The sequence below is a fragment of the Loa loa genome (genome assembly GCF_000183805.2).
Source record: "Loa loa unplaced genomic scaffold supercont3.30, whole genome shotgun sequence".
In the NCBI taxonomy this organism is placed as follows: Eukaryota; Metazoa; Nematoda; class Chromadorea; order Rhabditida; family Onchocercidae; genus Loa; species Loa loa.
In genome coordinates this window covers 397,605-414,786 of record NW_018108210.1, presented here as the reverse complement: position 1 = coordinate 414,786, position 17,182 = coordinate 397,605, and the positions used below count along the sequence as shown (strand labels likewise).

At 34.1% G+C, this 17,182-nt stretch overlaps 3 protein-coding genes across 3 annotated transcripts; 2 read left to right on the top strand and 1 right to left on the bottom strand.

Annotated features, from left to right (window-relative positions):
* Window positions 1–215: 215 nt before the first annotated feature.
* On the bottom strand, window positions 216–589 carry LOAG_00751 (hypothetical protein; the record flags this gene model as incomplete). The annotated part of the gene is made up of 1 exon (XM_003136291.1): window positions 216–589. A coding segment is annotated over one exon (329 nt), but the record flags the coding sequence as incomplete, so codon positions are not given.
* Window positions 590–7,454: 6,865 nt separating this feature from the next.
* On the top strand, window positions 7,455–12,546 carry LOAG_00750 (moesin). Its single transcript, XM_020445541.1, has 11 exons — window positions 7,455–7,549; window positions 8,172–8,351; window positions 8,487–8,591; window positions 8,731–8,924; window positions 9,297–9,417; window positions 10,047–10,229; window positions 10,531–10,710; window positions 11,126–11,278; window positions 11,445–11,754; window positions 11,891–11,985; window positions 12,284–12,546. The coding sequence occupies exons 1-11, from the start codon at window positions 7,535–7,537 to the stop codon at window positions 12,446–12,448; spliced, it is 1,701 nt and encodes a 566-aa protein (XP_020304013.1). The 5' UTR covers window positions 7,455–7,534; the 3' UTR covers window positions 12,449–12,546.
* A 1,435-nt stretch (window positions 12,547–13,981) lies between these two features.
* Window positions 13,982–16,486, top strand: LOAG_00749 (hypothetical protein; the record flags this gene model as incomplete). The annotated part of the gene is made up of 8 exons (XM_020445540.1): window positions 13,982–14,189; window positions 14,374–14,448; window positions 14,495–14,576; window positions 15,056–15,159; window positions 15,382–15,449; window positions 15,747–15,845; window positions 15,953–16,132; window positions 16,313–16,486. 8 exons carry the CDS (start codon window positions 13,982–13,984, stop codon window positions 16,484–16,486), a joined length of 990 nt encoding a protein of 329 aa, XP_020304012.1.
* Window positions 16,487–17,182: the final 696 nt, after the last annotated feature.

Genomic DNA, 17,182 nt, shown 5'->3' with positions numbered 1-17,182 from the left:
GACGAATGACCACACAGAAGTGTGTGGAGTCTGTCAATTTGAGCTCCTATATTTATCTATTTGCTAACATTTTCACGTAGCCACGTGATATATTGGAAGCCATTTTGTTTCAAACATGACCTAAATTGCTGTAAACTCATAAACTTAATTCAATTTTATCAACACGGGAAAGAGTATGTTAGCTGACTACTATTTGTGTCATTAATTTGCAAAATTGTGTGAATCCTTTTATTGGGATTCCTGCATTATGTGGTCACACGTCAGTCACTGATATCAATGTGCATGTGATGATGGCAGCATTTGCATACAGCAACCATCACATACGTACCTGCCCGCAACACTTGTATATATATATATATATATGTGTATTTGTAGGTGTGTATGTGTATGTGTATGTGTGTGTGTGTGTGTGTGCGTGTGTATGTGTGTGTGTGTGTGTGCAAATTGAATGCATATTTTGTGATGGTATAGTCCCTGTGTTTGTTGCCCGACTCTTTGCACTCATCACATTTTCCTTTTCGATATTTCCGTGTGTTGATATTCGTAATCATATGCGCTTTCCTTTGCAAGATGTTAGGTGAAGCTGGAGAAAGAGGGATGGAAAGTTGGAATAATGGTCAGGTGGGGAGAGGAGAGGGAGGGAAAGAAAGCATTTTATGGGAGGGAGTGGGCGACTATGGCCCTCCCCAAAGGATACGCCGCTTCGGCGTGCCGTCATTGGGGAGAGTGAGCGTTCGAACTCGTAAAGGACGGATGGACAGTCCCTCGGATAGCCAATCAGACGGTCGCTGATGATTTGTTACATCTTTGTATGTTTACAAATTCAAACCTTATACCTGGTTTCTTTGTGCTATTGGAGGGGATGGACCTAAGAGAGTAATCTCAGCAGGTCATCGGGAATTCTCAGTATAAGCCTTTGAGGTAGAAGATTCAGTTTTATGTCACTGTTTCATTCGATCTTCAGTTGACTTCATGGCATTCATGGCATAAGATGCCATGAAGAGAGCCTGTTTAAATCCGAATAAACTGTTTCCCTTGTTATCACTGATTACACTTTTGCATTCCATAGATTAAGTCTAATTTTCTTATTGCTGAACAAATGAGATTGGAATGTTCGCATTCCAATCTCTTCCTCACCTGTTTTAATGACATATTGTTGTCATACCTCGCAGCAGGAGTGTTGTGGAGTTGTGTGCGATAGATTGATTGAAATACTTTGTGCTGTCCTGTCTTGCTCTGTCCTGCTCGCAACCATCCATTTGATTTGATAGGACCACAAAATGTACTATATGATAGTTTCATTCTTCCTTTATGTATTTTGGTGTCAAAAACCTGCTTATTGTTCCGTATATATGCTATTCAAGTTGGAAATATCTGTAACAAAACATAAGCTCAGCGTGAATCGTGATCAGCTCAGAATCTAAATTACACAGTTAAAAATAAGAAATAAGATTAGTGGAATCGACAAAGGACTTTCTGTTCCGGATAAAAGATCTTTTTTATCCTCATTTGCCTCGCTTGTTCGAAAATTTCTTGATGTTGAGATGTATTCATTCATTTAATCAAAGCGATAATCATTAAAAAAGAATGGGTGGTCAGGATTGATCTGAATTTTGAGTCATTGTGTGACTGTGTACAAGGAATATAATAGGAGTGAACCTTTTATAAAAAGCTGACAGCCAGGAAAGAGGCAAGGAATATAATAGGAGTGAACCTTTTATAAAAAGCTGACAGCCAGGAAAGAGGCGAGACACTGATTCATCGATAGCTCACTTTTGGAAAAAAAAAATTGCCAACAATTTCCCATTTTTATGTCCGCTATTTTTTGTTTATTTGATTTGGAGGATTGAATAGGAACTTCGGATATTAATCATGTTGAATTATAAAACTGCGTTTTTTGTTGCATTGAAGAAATGCTGAAATTAATTTGTTTAACGATTTTTGCGGAAAACTTAAACTCTAAGAAAATTTGGATTTCTCTTAAAATAGTTACTTTACTGATTGGTTCGTGTTAGATGTTCCAATTTTCTAATATTCATTATTTTATGTTTTTTGATTAAAGTTTCTTATGTTTGTCCATCATCTCAGGGAATTTTATTTCGTTTTAGCTATTTCATCGTTTTTAAATTTGACATTCTTACTGCTCTGTTTGTCAAGAAGTAAAAATTTTGAATCTAGGGCTAGGATTTGGCGGACTTTCCATTATATAAGCAAAATTTTGCAGAAATATGCCGGATTTCAACCAAACATCCATGTCCATTTCGAGAGGATTGTGTTTTGTCAGCAGTGTTTATCACTATGGAAGAATTGTTCTCGATTCATTAGCTTCTTTTGAGAATAAGAGAGCATTCCGATATGCATGACTATTTTGCTTTTACTTCTGTCATTTTATTTGCAGAAATTCTTAATTTGTCTGTCTGTAACCGTGTAGTTGCTGAATCAGCGCGGTGTGTTGCTGCTTATCAGAAGCTTCTTATCTAACAGATAAGCCGGTGAATTCTACATTTTTTAGTAAAAGCAGTTCCCTAATTCCATTCAGAAAGGATTCGATGTATAGTAAGAGAGAAAGAACAAAAGTTGAGGATCATCGAAATATGCTACAGGAGTAACGAATTGTTGATGGTGATGGTTCTTGAACAAGAATGCAGACTTTTTTCGACTTTTTTCGTTCTTGAAATAGTGCTGAAAACATTATTTTGCAAATTTGATATTACATTTGCAATTGGTAATTTACAAACAATGGAATGAATCAGTGATTTCGAGTAATTGAGATTATTATGATAATCCCTGATAATAATCATGTCGAAGGAGATTGGGTGATTGTATTTGTACTTCCAATCTCGAAAATTCATCTGTGTTTGATTTATTGACAGCTAAAAAAAACCTTGTTTGTGTGTGTAAGGAACAAAATCAGTCTTTGCTTCCGGAAATTCTACTTCCATATTTGATTTCTTTCGGAATGTGATTACATTCGTTATATTTTAAGTTGTGGTATATATGGTTGAATGCATCAAGAGATTTCCAAGAATCCATGTCTAAAAGTTAGCCCGCCGCTTTTTGCTTCTCTTTTTAGATTGTTTTATATCATCATCTGTTTTAATCTTCTTTTTTCTTTTTTTTTTTTGAAGAAATTTGATTTTCCATAGGACAAGGTAATCTAAACATAGATTGTGGGTATTGGTTGCCTTATGATTACACTATAAAGTTTGTCAGGAGAACATTTTTTTCTGTTCAGACTTTGTACTTGAAAGGAGATAACATAATTTCTTGCACAGATATTGTTCCGTTTGATACCGTAGTTTTCTGCTAAATTTGTTTCGCTTTCTAAATTTGAGGAACAAAGGCCAATTTACCAAAAGTAATTCACTGAATCTGACACTTCCGAGAGACAGCAGCTGTGTTGGGGAAGTTATTGGCTATTTCATTCTCTGCAGTTGATAACGAATTGGATTCATTGTATTTAAGAGCACCTTGCATTGTGATTATTAATCATCTGAAAATCACAGGTCAGTGTTTATTCAGTAGTAAATGAAATAAGTAGGTAAGAATTTTCTTGAGCTCAGACTGTTGAGAATCAAATAAATATTGTTAGTTTCGAAGGCGCTTTTTCGTGATACTTAATGCTTATTGTTTTTCGAAATTTTTGGAATTTCTGTGAACATTAGGATCAAAATAAATTATAGAACAAAAGTATTGTTATTGTTTGCAATGTTGTAATCCATTTTATGTGGAGGTACTCAGTTAGTCACTTCAGTTCCATTTCCTAACTCCGTTATTGCTGTTACAGTTACTACCAGTTACTCTTAATCTCTTCCTCTACGTTTACTACTTATTTCATATGTGACTTTACTAAATACGTGTCGTGTTTTCTATCATAATTTTTTATTCCATGTTTCGCATCTTTTATCCTGATAAATTTCTGGCGGACAAAATATTAATCAGCTGGGTTTTTTTGTACCTGCATCAGTGTCAGTAACCATTTAGAGTATTACTATATTATATGATCATTGTTCACATTTTTGTTTTGATTATGATATGTGTGGTGCAGTTTCATCAGCTGTATCTTGGTCGTTGAGTGTTCATTGCTCTCATTTACAGAATTTAAAATTCAACGAAATTGAAATTCAATATTATTGCATTGGATAAAACTGATCACATTATCTTTTGGGATGAGTTATTTAAGAATTCGATTTAAAAGTTAATCTCATTGTTTCAATAAAGCATATGGTATTCCTGCTTGTTCTTTCATGTTCTTTTACAATGGGTTCTATCTCCTTGTTGTTGTTTGCTCTGCGATCTCACAATATTATCACATCAAGTGCATTTTGAAACGGTTGCTTTCCTGTGTTTAGCTATGTGTACGAATGGATGATTTGAGTAAAGGGTGAGAGGCCTTCCCTTACTTTTTTGCAGAATTTACTCAGGTTACTTTTGTGTACAGATTAGGTATTTTATTCCCTTAAGTTTGAATTCCGTTTGCTTTTGCAAACGAATTTTGCGCACTATTCTTTTTTATCTCTGGTCCGTTGGAATCACAAATTCTCTAGTTTCTGAAATCACTGAAATCCTAGAAATCATCATTAAATTGCTATATCCATAAAGCGAATATAGGATGTGATTCAACCTACACTCGTTATCCTTTCAATTGCTGTCCTTCAAAATTGTATCCATGAAATGTTCGTTTTACAAAATGTGTGATTATGCTATGCAAAAGAGAACAGTTTTAATGCAACTTAACTGATACCACTAAATTCCCATGTTTCATTAACTAAATCTATCCAGTGATCATCCTAATGCTGTCCTTTCCATTATAAAATAAACCAACATTATAGTTGGTTTTTTTTTTTGTGCAATATTATTATTGTTATTGTTTTATACAATATAATGTTGTTTTATATAATATCATATATTGTTTTATCAATATTTTACCTCTCAACAAAGTTCTAGAAAATATTCTTATATTTTCCCTCATCTCCTCATTAGCCGTAGCCGTATCTGTCGGGTTTCATTTATTTCAAGTATTATTTCATTTTGAGAACTTACATATTCTTTTAATTGGCCCATGTAATAAATAATTAGCAATATTCCATTAGAACTTATTGCTCATGAGCCACTGGCAAATGCTATATGGAAAAGTAATAAAGCTCCTGAAGTTCATAGATATTACAGCAAAAAATATTAATGCACAAATGGAGTCCGTAAAATGAACTTGAAATATGGAACTAGAGTTTGTTTCATTTCCTTGTTTTTTTCCACATGTTCATTTTCTTCAATATTTGTAAGCGGTGTTTTTGTATCGGATTCGTATTGTTAGTTGTGAATGTACTCCAAGCTGAGGCATTATGATATACCTACTCAAGCACTCAAAGATCCGCTAATTGACAAATGTTTTTTAGTGTTAGATTTAAATTTCTTGAAGATTTCACTTTGATGAAAGGATCAAAAGTATATTTTCCAATTGTGTGGGAGCCTGTTTTGTATCTTTTCTCAAAGTGATTGCTAGAAATAGTTCTTTCTGATTTGTTGAATACCAGGGAACCGGTTTTTAATTAATTGTTATGTGCTTGTTAGTACTGTATTCAAATTTCTATTCTATGCATGGAATGAATGCCGTACCCGATATACTGCACTTCTTCCACCCATCCTTCCATTGCTACTTTGTGTCATTTTGTTGAGATTTCGGCTGAAATCTGTCATGTATGTCATGTATATGTATTTTCCATATGTTATATGATATTTGGACGGGGAAGGAGTGCGACAGATGCGTCGACTCTTCTGCTAGAGATTATTGAGATGATTGGTTTTCATACCGTCGCCTAATAGAATTAGCTAGAAATGGGAGTTAATGCTTGAATTTTGGTCTGGGTATGTTCCTGTTGGGAGTACATGTTGGTTAGATGGTGTGGACAAGATACTGCTTGAAAAATTTACATTAATTCTCCTCCGGAGAGTTCTGAAGGCCGATATTGCTTTTTGCCGATGTTCCTGATTCATTGTATGGCACAAGTGATAAAAACGATAAAAGGTAATGTTTGTCCAGTTTACATGAATGGTTTGTAAAAGTTCATACTTTAGTGGTTACGTGTAATATGAAGCAATGTCAAGAAAGACAAAGAACATTTCTTGTGATTTTAGAGACTTTTGATAAACAGCGTTAGAAGTCGGATTTGATCATTGTTTAATTTTTAGTCTTTTGTGGTTGGAAGATTTTATTTTAGGAAAAGTTTTAATGTGAGGGATTGCGTTGTCTTGTTCTTTTCAGTGCTTGGTGTTATGTACTTTGAATTTGCAGAATTCCTCCCTCCATCCAGTGATTCCCCATACATAACTATGCGTATTATGAAACTCTGTTATGCAATGAGTATATGAGAATTTCGCGGTGTTGTATGCTATAAATGATAGTTTAACACTCTAAACCAATATTATATTGTGTTTAAAAAAGGATAGTGCTTCTCTGTGTTCGAACTCCATCAAATACTTGATAAGGCAATTGCCGCCATGGAAGATATGATGCAATACTGAACCGTAATATTTCATACTCAACGTTGTACAGTTTTATATATTTGAGTCTTCCTCCTTTATTTTTTATGGGAAACTTGTATTGTTTTTATTGAGTATGTGGCGGAATTGTGAAAACTGCACTTCACACTACTTTCTGGGTAACAAGAAGTGTTTGACACTGCTTTTGATCTGGATATATCGTCGTCTTTTACATCAGAAAAGATTCTGGTATTTCAGTGACTTATAAACAATGGCATTTATAGCGTGCATTTTGCTGGGTTAACATCTATTGTTAGGGGAGGGAGGGAAAGGTGTTAATGTGGTATAATACTGCTTTTTACAATACATTTCACGGCGTTAGATATTTCGCTTGTGGATTATTTCAGTGCGGGTTGTTGTGTTTGTAATTCTTGATTTCCATGTAGTTACGAATACGAATATGATGTTTATTTTGTGGTGCAACCTCATATACATTCATCGAAATTGAAGTTCTAACATCTCTTTATGCCTAATCTCCGATTTTTATTGTAATAAGAAATGGATAGATATTGAATGAACCTATGAAAACTGGTATGTGAAGAGTAGGCTTTGACTATTTGATAAAGGGTGTTAGGGTTCAATTTCTAGGGCGTTTATTTTATTGTTTTCTCTCATATAAGTTATCTCTGGTTGTGCAGTTTTTCTATATTTTTTTTACACTTACAACGTTTCAGAATGCTACATAGGCATGAGTTAGATACGGCAACCTGTGGTCCAATTTCAATTATTTATAGTGACATTAATATGTCCCGATATTTAGCATCGTAAACTCTTCCACGCATTGAAGGAATGTTAGGTTTTCACCTGGAGAAAGATATTTCTTTTATAATTTCTTTTTGTTGATATTCGAAACTTGTAAGACTGCGTTTGCGAATAATACGAGATTGTATTTCAAAGTATTGTTTTTTGCTTTCTTCAGGACTATAGTCATTAACAGCAGGAAAAAGTGAAGTGCGGTGTGATTAAGAAGCATTGTTCTGATAACTTAGGCGCTATGTCTAAGAAGGCGGTATGTTTTCTCTCTCTTTATGTTTTTTCCGTGTTATGGGATTTTTCAGTCTATATGATTTTCATTCACTTGAATGACATGTGTCTGCTGCAGTTAAATTATTTTCAATTATCATATAAATGTATGATATAGGTTGTCATTCTTCGGGTGTGAAATTTCAAAATATGAATCAAAAATTTTTAACGCGATGTCGTATCATAGTGATGTGCATTATCCCCATTTCCTTTGATAGATCAATGAAAAAAGAAAGTGAAGTTGAATTTTCTTAAACAGCTGAAACGAAACAGGGACTGTAAAGAGGGAAAATGAAGGTCACGAGGTAGAGGAATGAACATTATAAGGCTTTAAACTGAAATAAATCTAGGTAAAAATTTGGTCTGATTAAAATTAAGAAGGGAGATTATTCTAGAAATAATACACGGTTATTATTAACTTTCTGTGCCTTCTTTAGTATCCTAAGAAAAAATCGTGTTTCCTAATACGACAAGGGAGCTGATACTATCATTAAGCTTTTTTTTATGGTTAGATTATTCAAATAAAGTTTTCTGAACAACTGATTTGAAGACTTCATTAGTTTTTGCTTGTAGTTTGAGATATAGTTATTAGTAATGTTCGTTTTCAGATAAACGTACGGGTGACGACGATGGACGCAGAGCTGGAATTTGCCATCCAGCCGAGCACTACCGGTAAACAGCTATTCGACCAGGTCGTCAAAACAGTTGGTCTTCGTGAGATTTGGTATTTCGGATTGCAGTACACAGACACAAAGGGTTTTCTAACATGGCTTAAACTGAACAAAAAGGTTTGCTTCGGTGATTCATTTTTTTAATAATCAAATTTCCGATAATTAATAATCTCAATGCCGAGACATAGCCAATTATGAAGATTCTGGCAAGGTGGGATCTCAATTCGAATCATCTAGAATGGTTTATTCCAGGTGACAGCGCAGGATGTAAAAAAAGAACAGACTTTACTGTTCAAATTCCGAGCTAAGTTCTATCCGGAAGATGTTCAAGAAGAAATAATCCAGGATATTACCCTTGTAAGTCTTCCTAGATGTTGTTGAAAATAAAGGTTATATCGATGGGATCGATGAAAGTGAAATCCAGTTTTGAATACCTTGGAGATAAAAGGAAATTCGCAGAATTCCAAAGGATTTTATAACATTTCGGGCGTTTCAGAGACTTTTTTATTTGCAAGTGAAGGATGCTGTACTTTCGGATGAAATTTACTGTCCGCCAGAAACTTCAGTTCTGCTTGCATCGTTTGCAATGCAAGCTAAATATGGCGATTACAATCAGGAAACACACAAACCCGGCTGTCTTACTTCTGACCGGTTACTTCCACAAAGGGTTATTGGGCAGTTCAAACTAAGGTTTACCTCGTTTTTTGATGTTTTTATTGTTACTACTGAACTTTTTGCAGAGAGGCGATATCCATCCTTTTGCTTTGTACTTTTAATACGAAAAAATCTTCACTCCTTTTTGTATCTCAAACTTTCTTCAAACTCCAATTGAAATATTGGCAAATGAGCTTATTTGATCATGCTTACATATTTGTAATAGGACTTTACTGTGGTTTGTTCCGGAATTATCTGGTTCGGAAGTCTTACTTTAGTTATCTGTGACCGGAATTTCGTGTTCACACTGTGGCAAAATTATATTAGTTTTAAAATTTGGATAATGCAAAGGGGAGGAAGAAATTTGTTTGAAAAATAAGATTTAAATTGAATTCATTGAATTTTCAGTCCTGAAGAGTGGGAAAAACGTATAATGGTTTGGTGGGCAGATCATAAGAATACGAATAGAGAGCAAGCAATGATGGAATATCTAAAAATAGCACAAGATCTCGAGATGTATGGCGTCAATGTTGGTTATACTTGAACTTCTCTGTATTTTTTAATTTATTCTATTTCTTAATTAAAGTGTTTTTCGAAAGGTTTAGTTCTCGAATAATTTTCTCCAAAATGAAGGGAAATCATGCTTTTAATGGGATTACAGTTATTGTCTCATCTGTGATCCTTCCTTTATACTTTTCTGTACAGAATCATAGTAATTTATCGTACAATGATTTAGTAGTGTAATTTAAAATTCAGTAGTGTAATTTAAACTGGTGCGCCTCACTTAACATTGCAGTGTGCTGTGGAATATATTTTATTACATTAAAAAGTTTTTGTTTATCCGAAGCTAGTTTAACATTTGGCGAGTAGATGGATGGAAAAGTGAGGCCTGTATAAATTAGGTGAAAAAAGCGATCAGTGAATCATACTGGTTCTTCGAATTCGCTTTTACCTGCACTTCAACTGTTTTTTCGTTGATATTGCAAAAATTCCGCAGTGTACTTTTAAAGTTTTAGAATCGCTTATATAGAAAATTATATAGCTTTATGATTTATATTTACTGTTTTTCGCACATTAAAATTGAGCATTTATATATGCACATATTTCTTTTCATCTGTGGAAAAGTATTTTTAAATCTTTAATTTCCAATATTTCCAGTATTTCGAAATTCGTAATAAGAAAGGGACAGAACTGTTTTTGGGTGTTGATGCCCTCGGACTTAACATATACGAAAAGAATGATCGCCTTACGCCCAAAGTTGGATTTCCGTGGTCTGAAATACGAAATATTTCATTCAATGACAAAAAATTTGTTATTAAACCAATTGATAAAAAGGCAAATGTAAGTTGTTTATTTCTACCATTTATTTTACTCACTATTTTTACTCTCCGTTCTCAGTAACTTTTCACTTCCGTGACTTTCTCATATTACATTATATCAGTAGAATATGAAAAAGGTGTTTTATAGTTAGGTATGGTGAAATTTCAGTTGTTCATGATATTCCTTTTTTTTCTGATGTAATAGATCATTAATTATATCACAGTCGGATATTTGTGGTACTTCACATAAACATTGAGATGCTTCATATCGAAATTTTGATAATGAATTGTATAAGGTTGTTAGCAATACTGATATTTTCTAGGATTTTGTATTTTACGCTCCACGGCTGCGAATAAACAAACGGATATTGGCGCTGTGTATGGGCAATCATGAGCTATACATGCGTAGAAGGAAGCCGGATACGATTGAGGTGCAACAAATGAAACAGCAAGCTAAGGAAGAGCGGATGCAAAGGCAGCTTGAACAGGAACGCCTTACAAAAGTTAGTTATTGTATAAGACAGAGCTGTAGAAACTAATACGAAGATGAATTAGCGCTATTCTTTTCACCTTTTTCTCAACGAATTTGGCTTTTGCGAATTCGTTTATTTACTTTATGTTTACTTCATTTATTTATTTACTTCATTTATTTATTTACTTCATTTATTTACAATGTATTACTAACATTGCGATGATATACTGGGTGTGCTTAGTTACAACTGAGAATATCATTCATGTTTCAATCTTAACATTTTTATAGCATTCACTTTGTAACAAAGCGCAACACTTTTTAGGTGTGAAAGTTGAAATTGTGTAGCTCTAATGTCGATAAATATGTTTCCAAGGACGATTAGCTCAGTATTTATGTGGATGTAATTTACTCTTTGTTGTGTAGGAGATTAATCTGAAAAACTGTAGGAAATGACGGCACGCGAAGCTGCTGAGCAAAAACAGAAGGAATATGAAGAAAGGATGGAAAAAATGAGACAAGAAATGGAAAGAGCTCAGCGAGAACTGTTACATGCACAGGATACTATTCGACGCCTTGAGCAACAACTTGCGGAACTTCAGGTTTGGGTTTAGTTTTAGAGTGTTGTTGCGTGGAAACTTGTCTCTTGTTGGTTATTCAAAAAAAGTTGAGATTATGTTGATTAAAGGTTTATTTGGAAAGAGAGAAGAAATAAAGAAGGATTATTTAAGGAATAAGAAAAACGAATATAACAGGTGCAGTTTGTAGATCGCTAAAGAACAGCTAGAAGCGAAGGAAGATGAACTGCGGAGGTTGAACGAGCAGCTGCGTTCAGAACGTGAAATGAGCTCTGAAGAACGTGAACGCCTGGAGCAGGAAGTGCGCAAACGTGAGCAGCAAGTAGCTGAAATGCGTGAACAAGTTGATATGAAGACTCAGGAGACAGAACGTTTGCAAAGAGAAGTCGAGGAAGCACGTGCTGTTCAGGAACGCGAAAGTACTCGTCAGCTAAATACATTTAACGTTAAGGAAGTAGATTTGGATGAAAATGCTAGTGAAAATGGGCAGATTGCCACAGGTGCGTTGAAATATTACTATAATTACTACTCTCCAAACATAGTGATGTCTTGCATTATCATTGCTCGCAATGTTTAATTTTGATGTTATTTTATATCAGGGAAAATTCAGATATATATTGTATTGTTCACTTGTAGAGTTGACTGCTCGTGGTGATGAGAACGTTCCACAAAGAGAACTTGAGCGAATGACCGCCGCCGAACAGAATCTTTCGTTGAAACATAAACTTGATGTAATTTTGTTTTACTCTTTATACTTAGATGAATAATCATGTTGAGTGCAAAAATATCATTTCTGTCAAAAAATTTAGTTCTGCTGAGTCGAATTTTTAAACAGTTAACTTGGTTATAAGTTTTATTAATGTTGAAAAGCCTGGCTCACAAAATTTTTATTACATTTGAAATTTTCCATGTTGAATGGAGTGATATCAGTTCGTTCCTTACATATTTCCATTATAAGGCCTTTGAAATTATGAATGTATTTGGTACTGTATTTAATTTGCAGTTTATTTAGACTTTTTTTTGTTATAGGCTCTAACAGCAGATTTGGAAACGGTAAAGGACAAGCAACAGTTAACGGAATACGATCTATTACATATGGAAAATAAGCGAGTCGGCCGAGATAAATATAAAACATTGCGACAAATTCGTGGTGGCAACACAAAACGTCGTATAGATCAATATGAAAATATGTGAAAACCATCGCTTGTTTTCTTTTACTTTCTCATTATGTTATTTTCTGTGCTGGTTGTATTTTGTGCCATGCCAACGCGATTTTGAATTTTTTCAATAGCTAGTGCGATGGTTTACTCCTTTTTCAATTACTAAAACATAATAACAACGACAGCAGTTATCATTGGGAAATATTAGTACTTTCAACCAACCTTAAGTTGTGGGCTTTGGTTTCTCTTTCTTCAGGAAACAAACTTAAAAAGGCAAGATGAGTGGGGAAAACTTGGTTTCTCTAGGAAAAAAAAGACAGATATGAAAGAACTAATTCAAGAAAGTCAAAATTAAATTTCAGGGAAAAAAAGTTAAATTTAAGTTCTTCAGGAAGTTACTAAATTGGTATAGCATGAAGTGCATTGCATATGCGGAAACTGAATCGTTCATTTTGTGTGTCTTATCATCTAGTGAATTTGTGTTTGCGCGTCATTCACAAACGTACTGTGTATTTTCGCTAAAAGTCATTCCCATTTGTAGTAGCCTATATAAATTTTCTCTTACACTGCTTGGTCTGCTTTTGCCTGCTAACGCCATTATTGATATCTGGGGAGATCTTCATACCTTTTACACATGGATTTTTTGCTTCAAAAATTATGGGTGTTTACTGTTAATCAACCTGTCGTGCCTTTTCTGAGATATAAATTTTCTTTTACACTGCTACAATTTCTCTCTTGCTCAATTGAAGAAATGTCTGAGCGGATTTGAAATCGATGATCATTATAGCGTACTTTTCGAACATTACCCGTTTTTATTTACATTTCCAATAAATTCCTTCCTGTCATGTTGTTTAAATTATATGTTAAGCAAGTTTCGATTTTATCGAGACTGTTTCTATCGATGTTCAAGAAAAAAAGTTGTTTATTGCCTGTTGAGTTTTATGCTATGGAATTATCTTGAATTCCTTTCTTTGTTTTCAATTTTCAAAACCAATTTGTTCATCTGCTTTTCATCCATTTTGTTTCCCATTTATATAAATAGTGATGCGCAGTTAAATAATCATTTGCCTTATTCTAAGAATAAAACGTGGGATTTAGCAGCCGGTTTCGTCACGTTTTTTTGAAATTTTGTGACTCTGATAGGATTTGGCTTGTTGATAAGTTGGCTTGGGGATTGTATTACTAATGTTATATTTGGAGAGTTTGTTGTTTTGTGCTACGTCAACGAGGGCTGGGGTGGGAAAGAATGAAAAATAGGTAGCTTTGTTGGGATGAATTGGTTCATTACTCTATCAGTTACTCAGCTCATCAATTATCAATGAGTGCAATGTTGTTAGTTCAATTAGTTCGCCATTATTTCGACTCATTTAACGGAATTAATGGTAAGAGGATAAAGGATTCCTTTAAATTATCTCCTATGCAATAAACATTAAACAGTATTTTCGTTTCATCTTTTACTGCATTAATTGAAGCTCTTAAATTCTACTAAGTACTTCAATTTTTAAATAGTAAATGTTGAGAGCTTCTTGAAATTTCGCTAAATATTAATGCATCCTCTTCAGGAGTTATGACTCCGCTGTGTAGGAATGCAATGCTGTGCAGGAATGCTTGTGGTAGGGTAATGGTTGGAGAGCATCGAAGTGTATATCTTACAACAGTAAAGCAGCAGAGTAGTAGGCCACGATTTCCATTCTTCAATAAACATATGAAAGTGACTGATCCAGCTCGTCAAAATGCAGATCATTTCGAAAAAGTAGCAAATGAAGTACCACTCGGTTAGCTTGTTTATCTTTTCGTGGAATCCTGCATTAAGCAATATAGGCAAGTTACAGCTAATTTATTTGTAAAAAGGAATGCATGAACGATCGGGATATTGATATAAATGTGCTACAAAGAAGGGATAGTCAGCGTTTTTAGAGAAGTTCTGGGAGATTAATGAATTGTAGATATTATTTTGAGATGAACGGTATGTGGATACGCTAACCGTTTTATGGAAAGAAAAGATAGGAAGCGAACGAGAAGTAATGTTGAAAGGTGATGATCGAATGATTGGGAAGAAGCCAAAAAAACTGGGTGCCAGAAATTGACGAGAATTCACCGAAAGCTAATTATGCAACATTGGACTGGGAAGGAATACCAGAATCGGTGAAGAAGATTTTCAGGTAAGAAGGACTAAATTGATATTTTGTCGCTTCGATCAACAACTAAATAACGCATATGGCGATTATATTGCAAAACATGCTGGTTCGTTATTCGAGCATACTGTTTGTTCTAATTGTGAGATAAGTGGACTGGTTTTGTCTTGCATTTTACAACGCCATAAAGGATGCTTGGCAATCAATTGTAGTTGGCATATACGCCTATATCATCGAGAAATATCAGAATTTTACATCACATATAATTAATTTGGCCTAGTTACAATATACGTTATTGGCTTTTTATGTTGAAACAATTATGTTTTAAACTTTAGTTTAAGGAACTTCGGTTCGATAAAGCAATCATTAACCTTAATTTGGTGTAATCGTTTGTTTAAAAGGTAATACAAAGTTGTGTGAAGTAACAAAAACAGAATGAAGAGGATTTTCTAAAAATTTTTTTATTAAATTTCAAGTTCTTTATATTTGGAAATTCTCACTTCCAGCATTAAATTTGGCGAAAGGCGAGATTACTCAGATGCATGGAAAAAGGCTTTGATTGAGAAAGTACAAAAGCATGAACTCGATATGAACTCATTAGAAGTGAAAAGTAAGTAGCAGGACCAAACTTGTAGGAAACTTTACAGTGAGTTTGATAGATATTTTGAAAGCGGTAGAATTTTTAAAATATTTTTCTAAAGATTTGATGCAAAGACGGCGTGTTATTTGTTTGCATGCAAATTTTGGAATAAAAGGATGGATGAAGATAAATTATGCTACTGAACTTTATGCAGTTCTGATTTTTATCAATTTAAATGAAAAATTATTTCAGTTGCTTGGACAACTGGTATAATACGTTCGTGGACTTTGCTAGTAAAAGAAATAGATAATAAACCAAAGGTATAGCACATGCTGTTTTTATTTCTTCAATTTGTTTTAACCAAAAATTCCTGTGGAAGTAGTTAAGCGTTTGTTTGTTTACATAGGATAACTCAGAAGTTTTGCAAGTAAAAATAATGTGATGTTGATTGGGTTCATGCGTTATAACTGTCCATCTCTAGAAAATCTTGTCGTTGCAATCCCCATCTTGTGAAAATGCTTGAATCTCTTTCAATTCCTCCATCTTTTTGTAATTTTAATCGTTTAGAAAATTTATGACTTCTCTCAAGTGATAATTGTAAATGAAGTTTTTTGCAGAAACCAGCTCATATCGTACATCCTCTTCACTTGATGATAGCATTTCGTCGAAAACTGTTGCGGCAGTTACGCGAAGTGGATACAGCAGCTTTTGAAAAAGTTTTTTTTTTTAAAATAATGGAATGACTTTTTTTTCCTCTAATATTATTGCTTCTACTCTCTGCGAACGGTTATTTGCTTGTAATATTGTGATGAACCAATTGAAGGTGTTATCGGAATTAAAAATCGCTTATCATGTACCGAAACGTCCGGAGGAGCAGATTGAAAAAAGACGAAAAGCGTGGGTGGAAGCTCTGTTGAAGGAAAGAATTGCGAGGGAAAAAGATAATAAAATGGAGCAGCTAAACATGAAATTTATTGCTGAACGCATACAGTTTGGACCTGAAGTAATATAAATTGCTGTATAAATTCGTAAAATAGCTGTATAAATTCGTAGGAAGGAAGTTCATAATTTTTTTTAGAAAAGAAAGGAATTTGTTGAAGCAGCTTAATATTCAAAAAATTTCGGATAATTCTCTTACATTATTTTTTTTCGAAGTCTTTGAATATCCATGCAAAACTTGCAGATAAAAAAGCGTCTAGAAGAATTGGACGTTGAAGAAACAAAAATCAACGCACGTCTGAAAGAACTTGCAGGGATTCAAGGGGAAATGCCGAAAAAACTACCAAAATATCAACCGAAGTTGATAGAAGAATTATCAGAAATAGCAGCTTATGCAATTTTATATCATTATCCCTGATTTTCAACGGAAAAGTAGATTATTTGCCAGGTAAATGAATTAAGTTGCACAGATTTCGATGATTCTTGTTTTGCGATAGGTGTGGTTTAGATTTCACGCAGAACTAGGAAAAATATTATTCAATAAAGCCCATAATATTGCATTCCAGTGTAAACCAATCACTGAATTCGCATCAGAATTTGCCATATTGTTTTTTTTGTCCATTATTGTATATGTTCAGCTTCTAAGCAATTTTATAACTTCATAGCATTAAATTGAAAAAAAAAGAATGGTTATATAAAGGCGACACAAGTGGTCTGTAGTCGTTCAGGAAGTAATTGCTATTCGCATAAAGTTTTTTGGTTGTTATATATAACGCACTTTGCTGTTTTTGAAGTACGATTATGTAAATAAATTCTGTTCTTTGTTTGTATAGCAACACTCTCCATGGCAAACATGAATGTTTGAAATCCCCTCTCTTTCTTATTTACCGACTAAATACTTGATGGGTGAGCAATGTGCGTTGAAGTAGTTCCCGTTCATTGTGCATATGCGCGAGAGATGTAGTGTTACAAGTCCGCGTATTTGTAGGTCAGTCAAAGACCCATTCTACTGCCAGTTGTAGTGTCGACTTCACTGATGTTGGATGTGGTCATCGACCCTATTTTGCGTCCACCCTACCAATTTTCCTCTTTTGAAATCTTTTACTTTTCTATC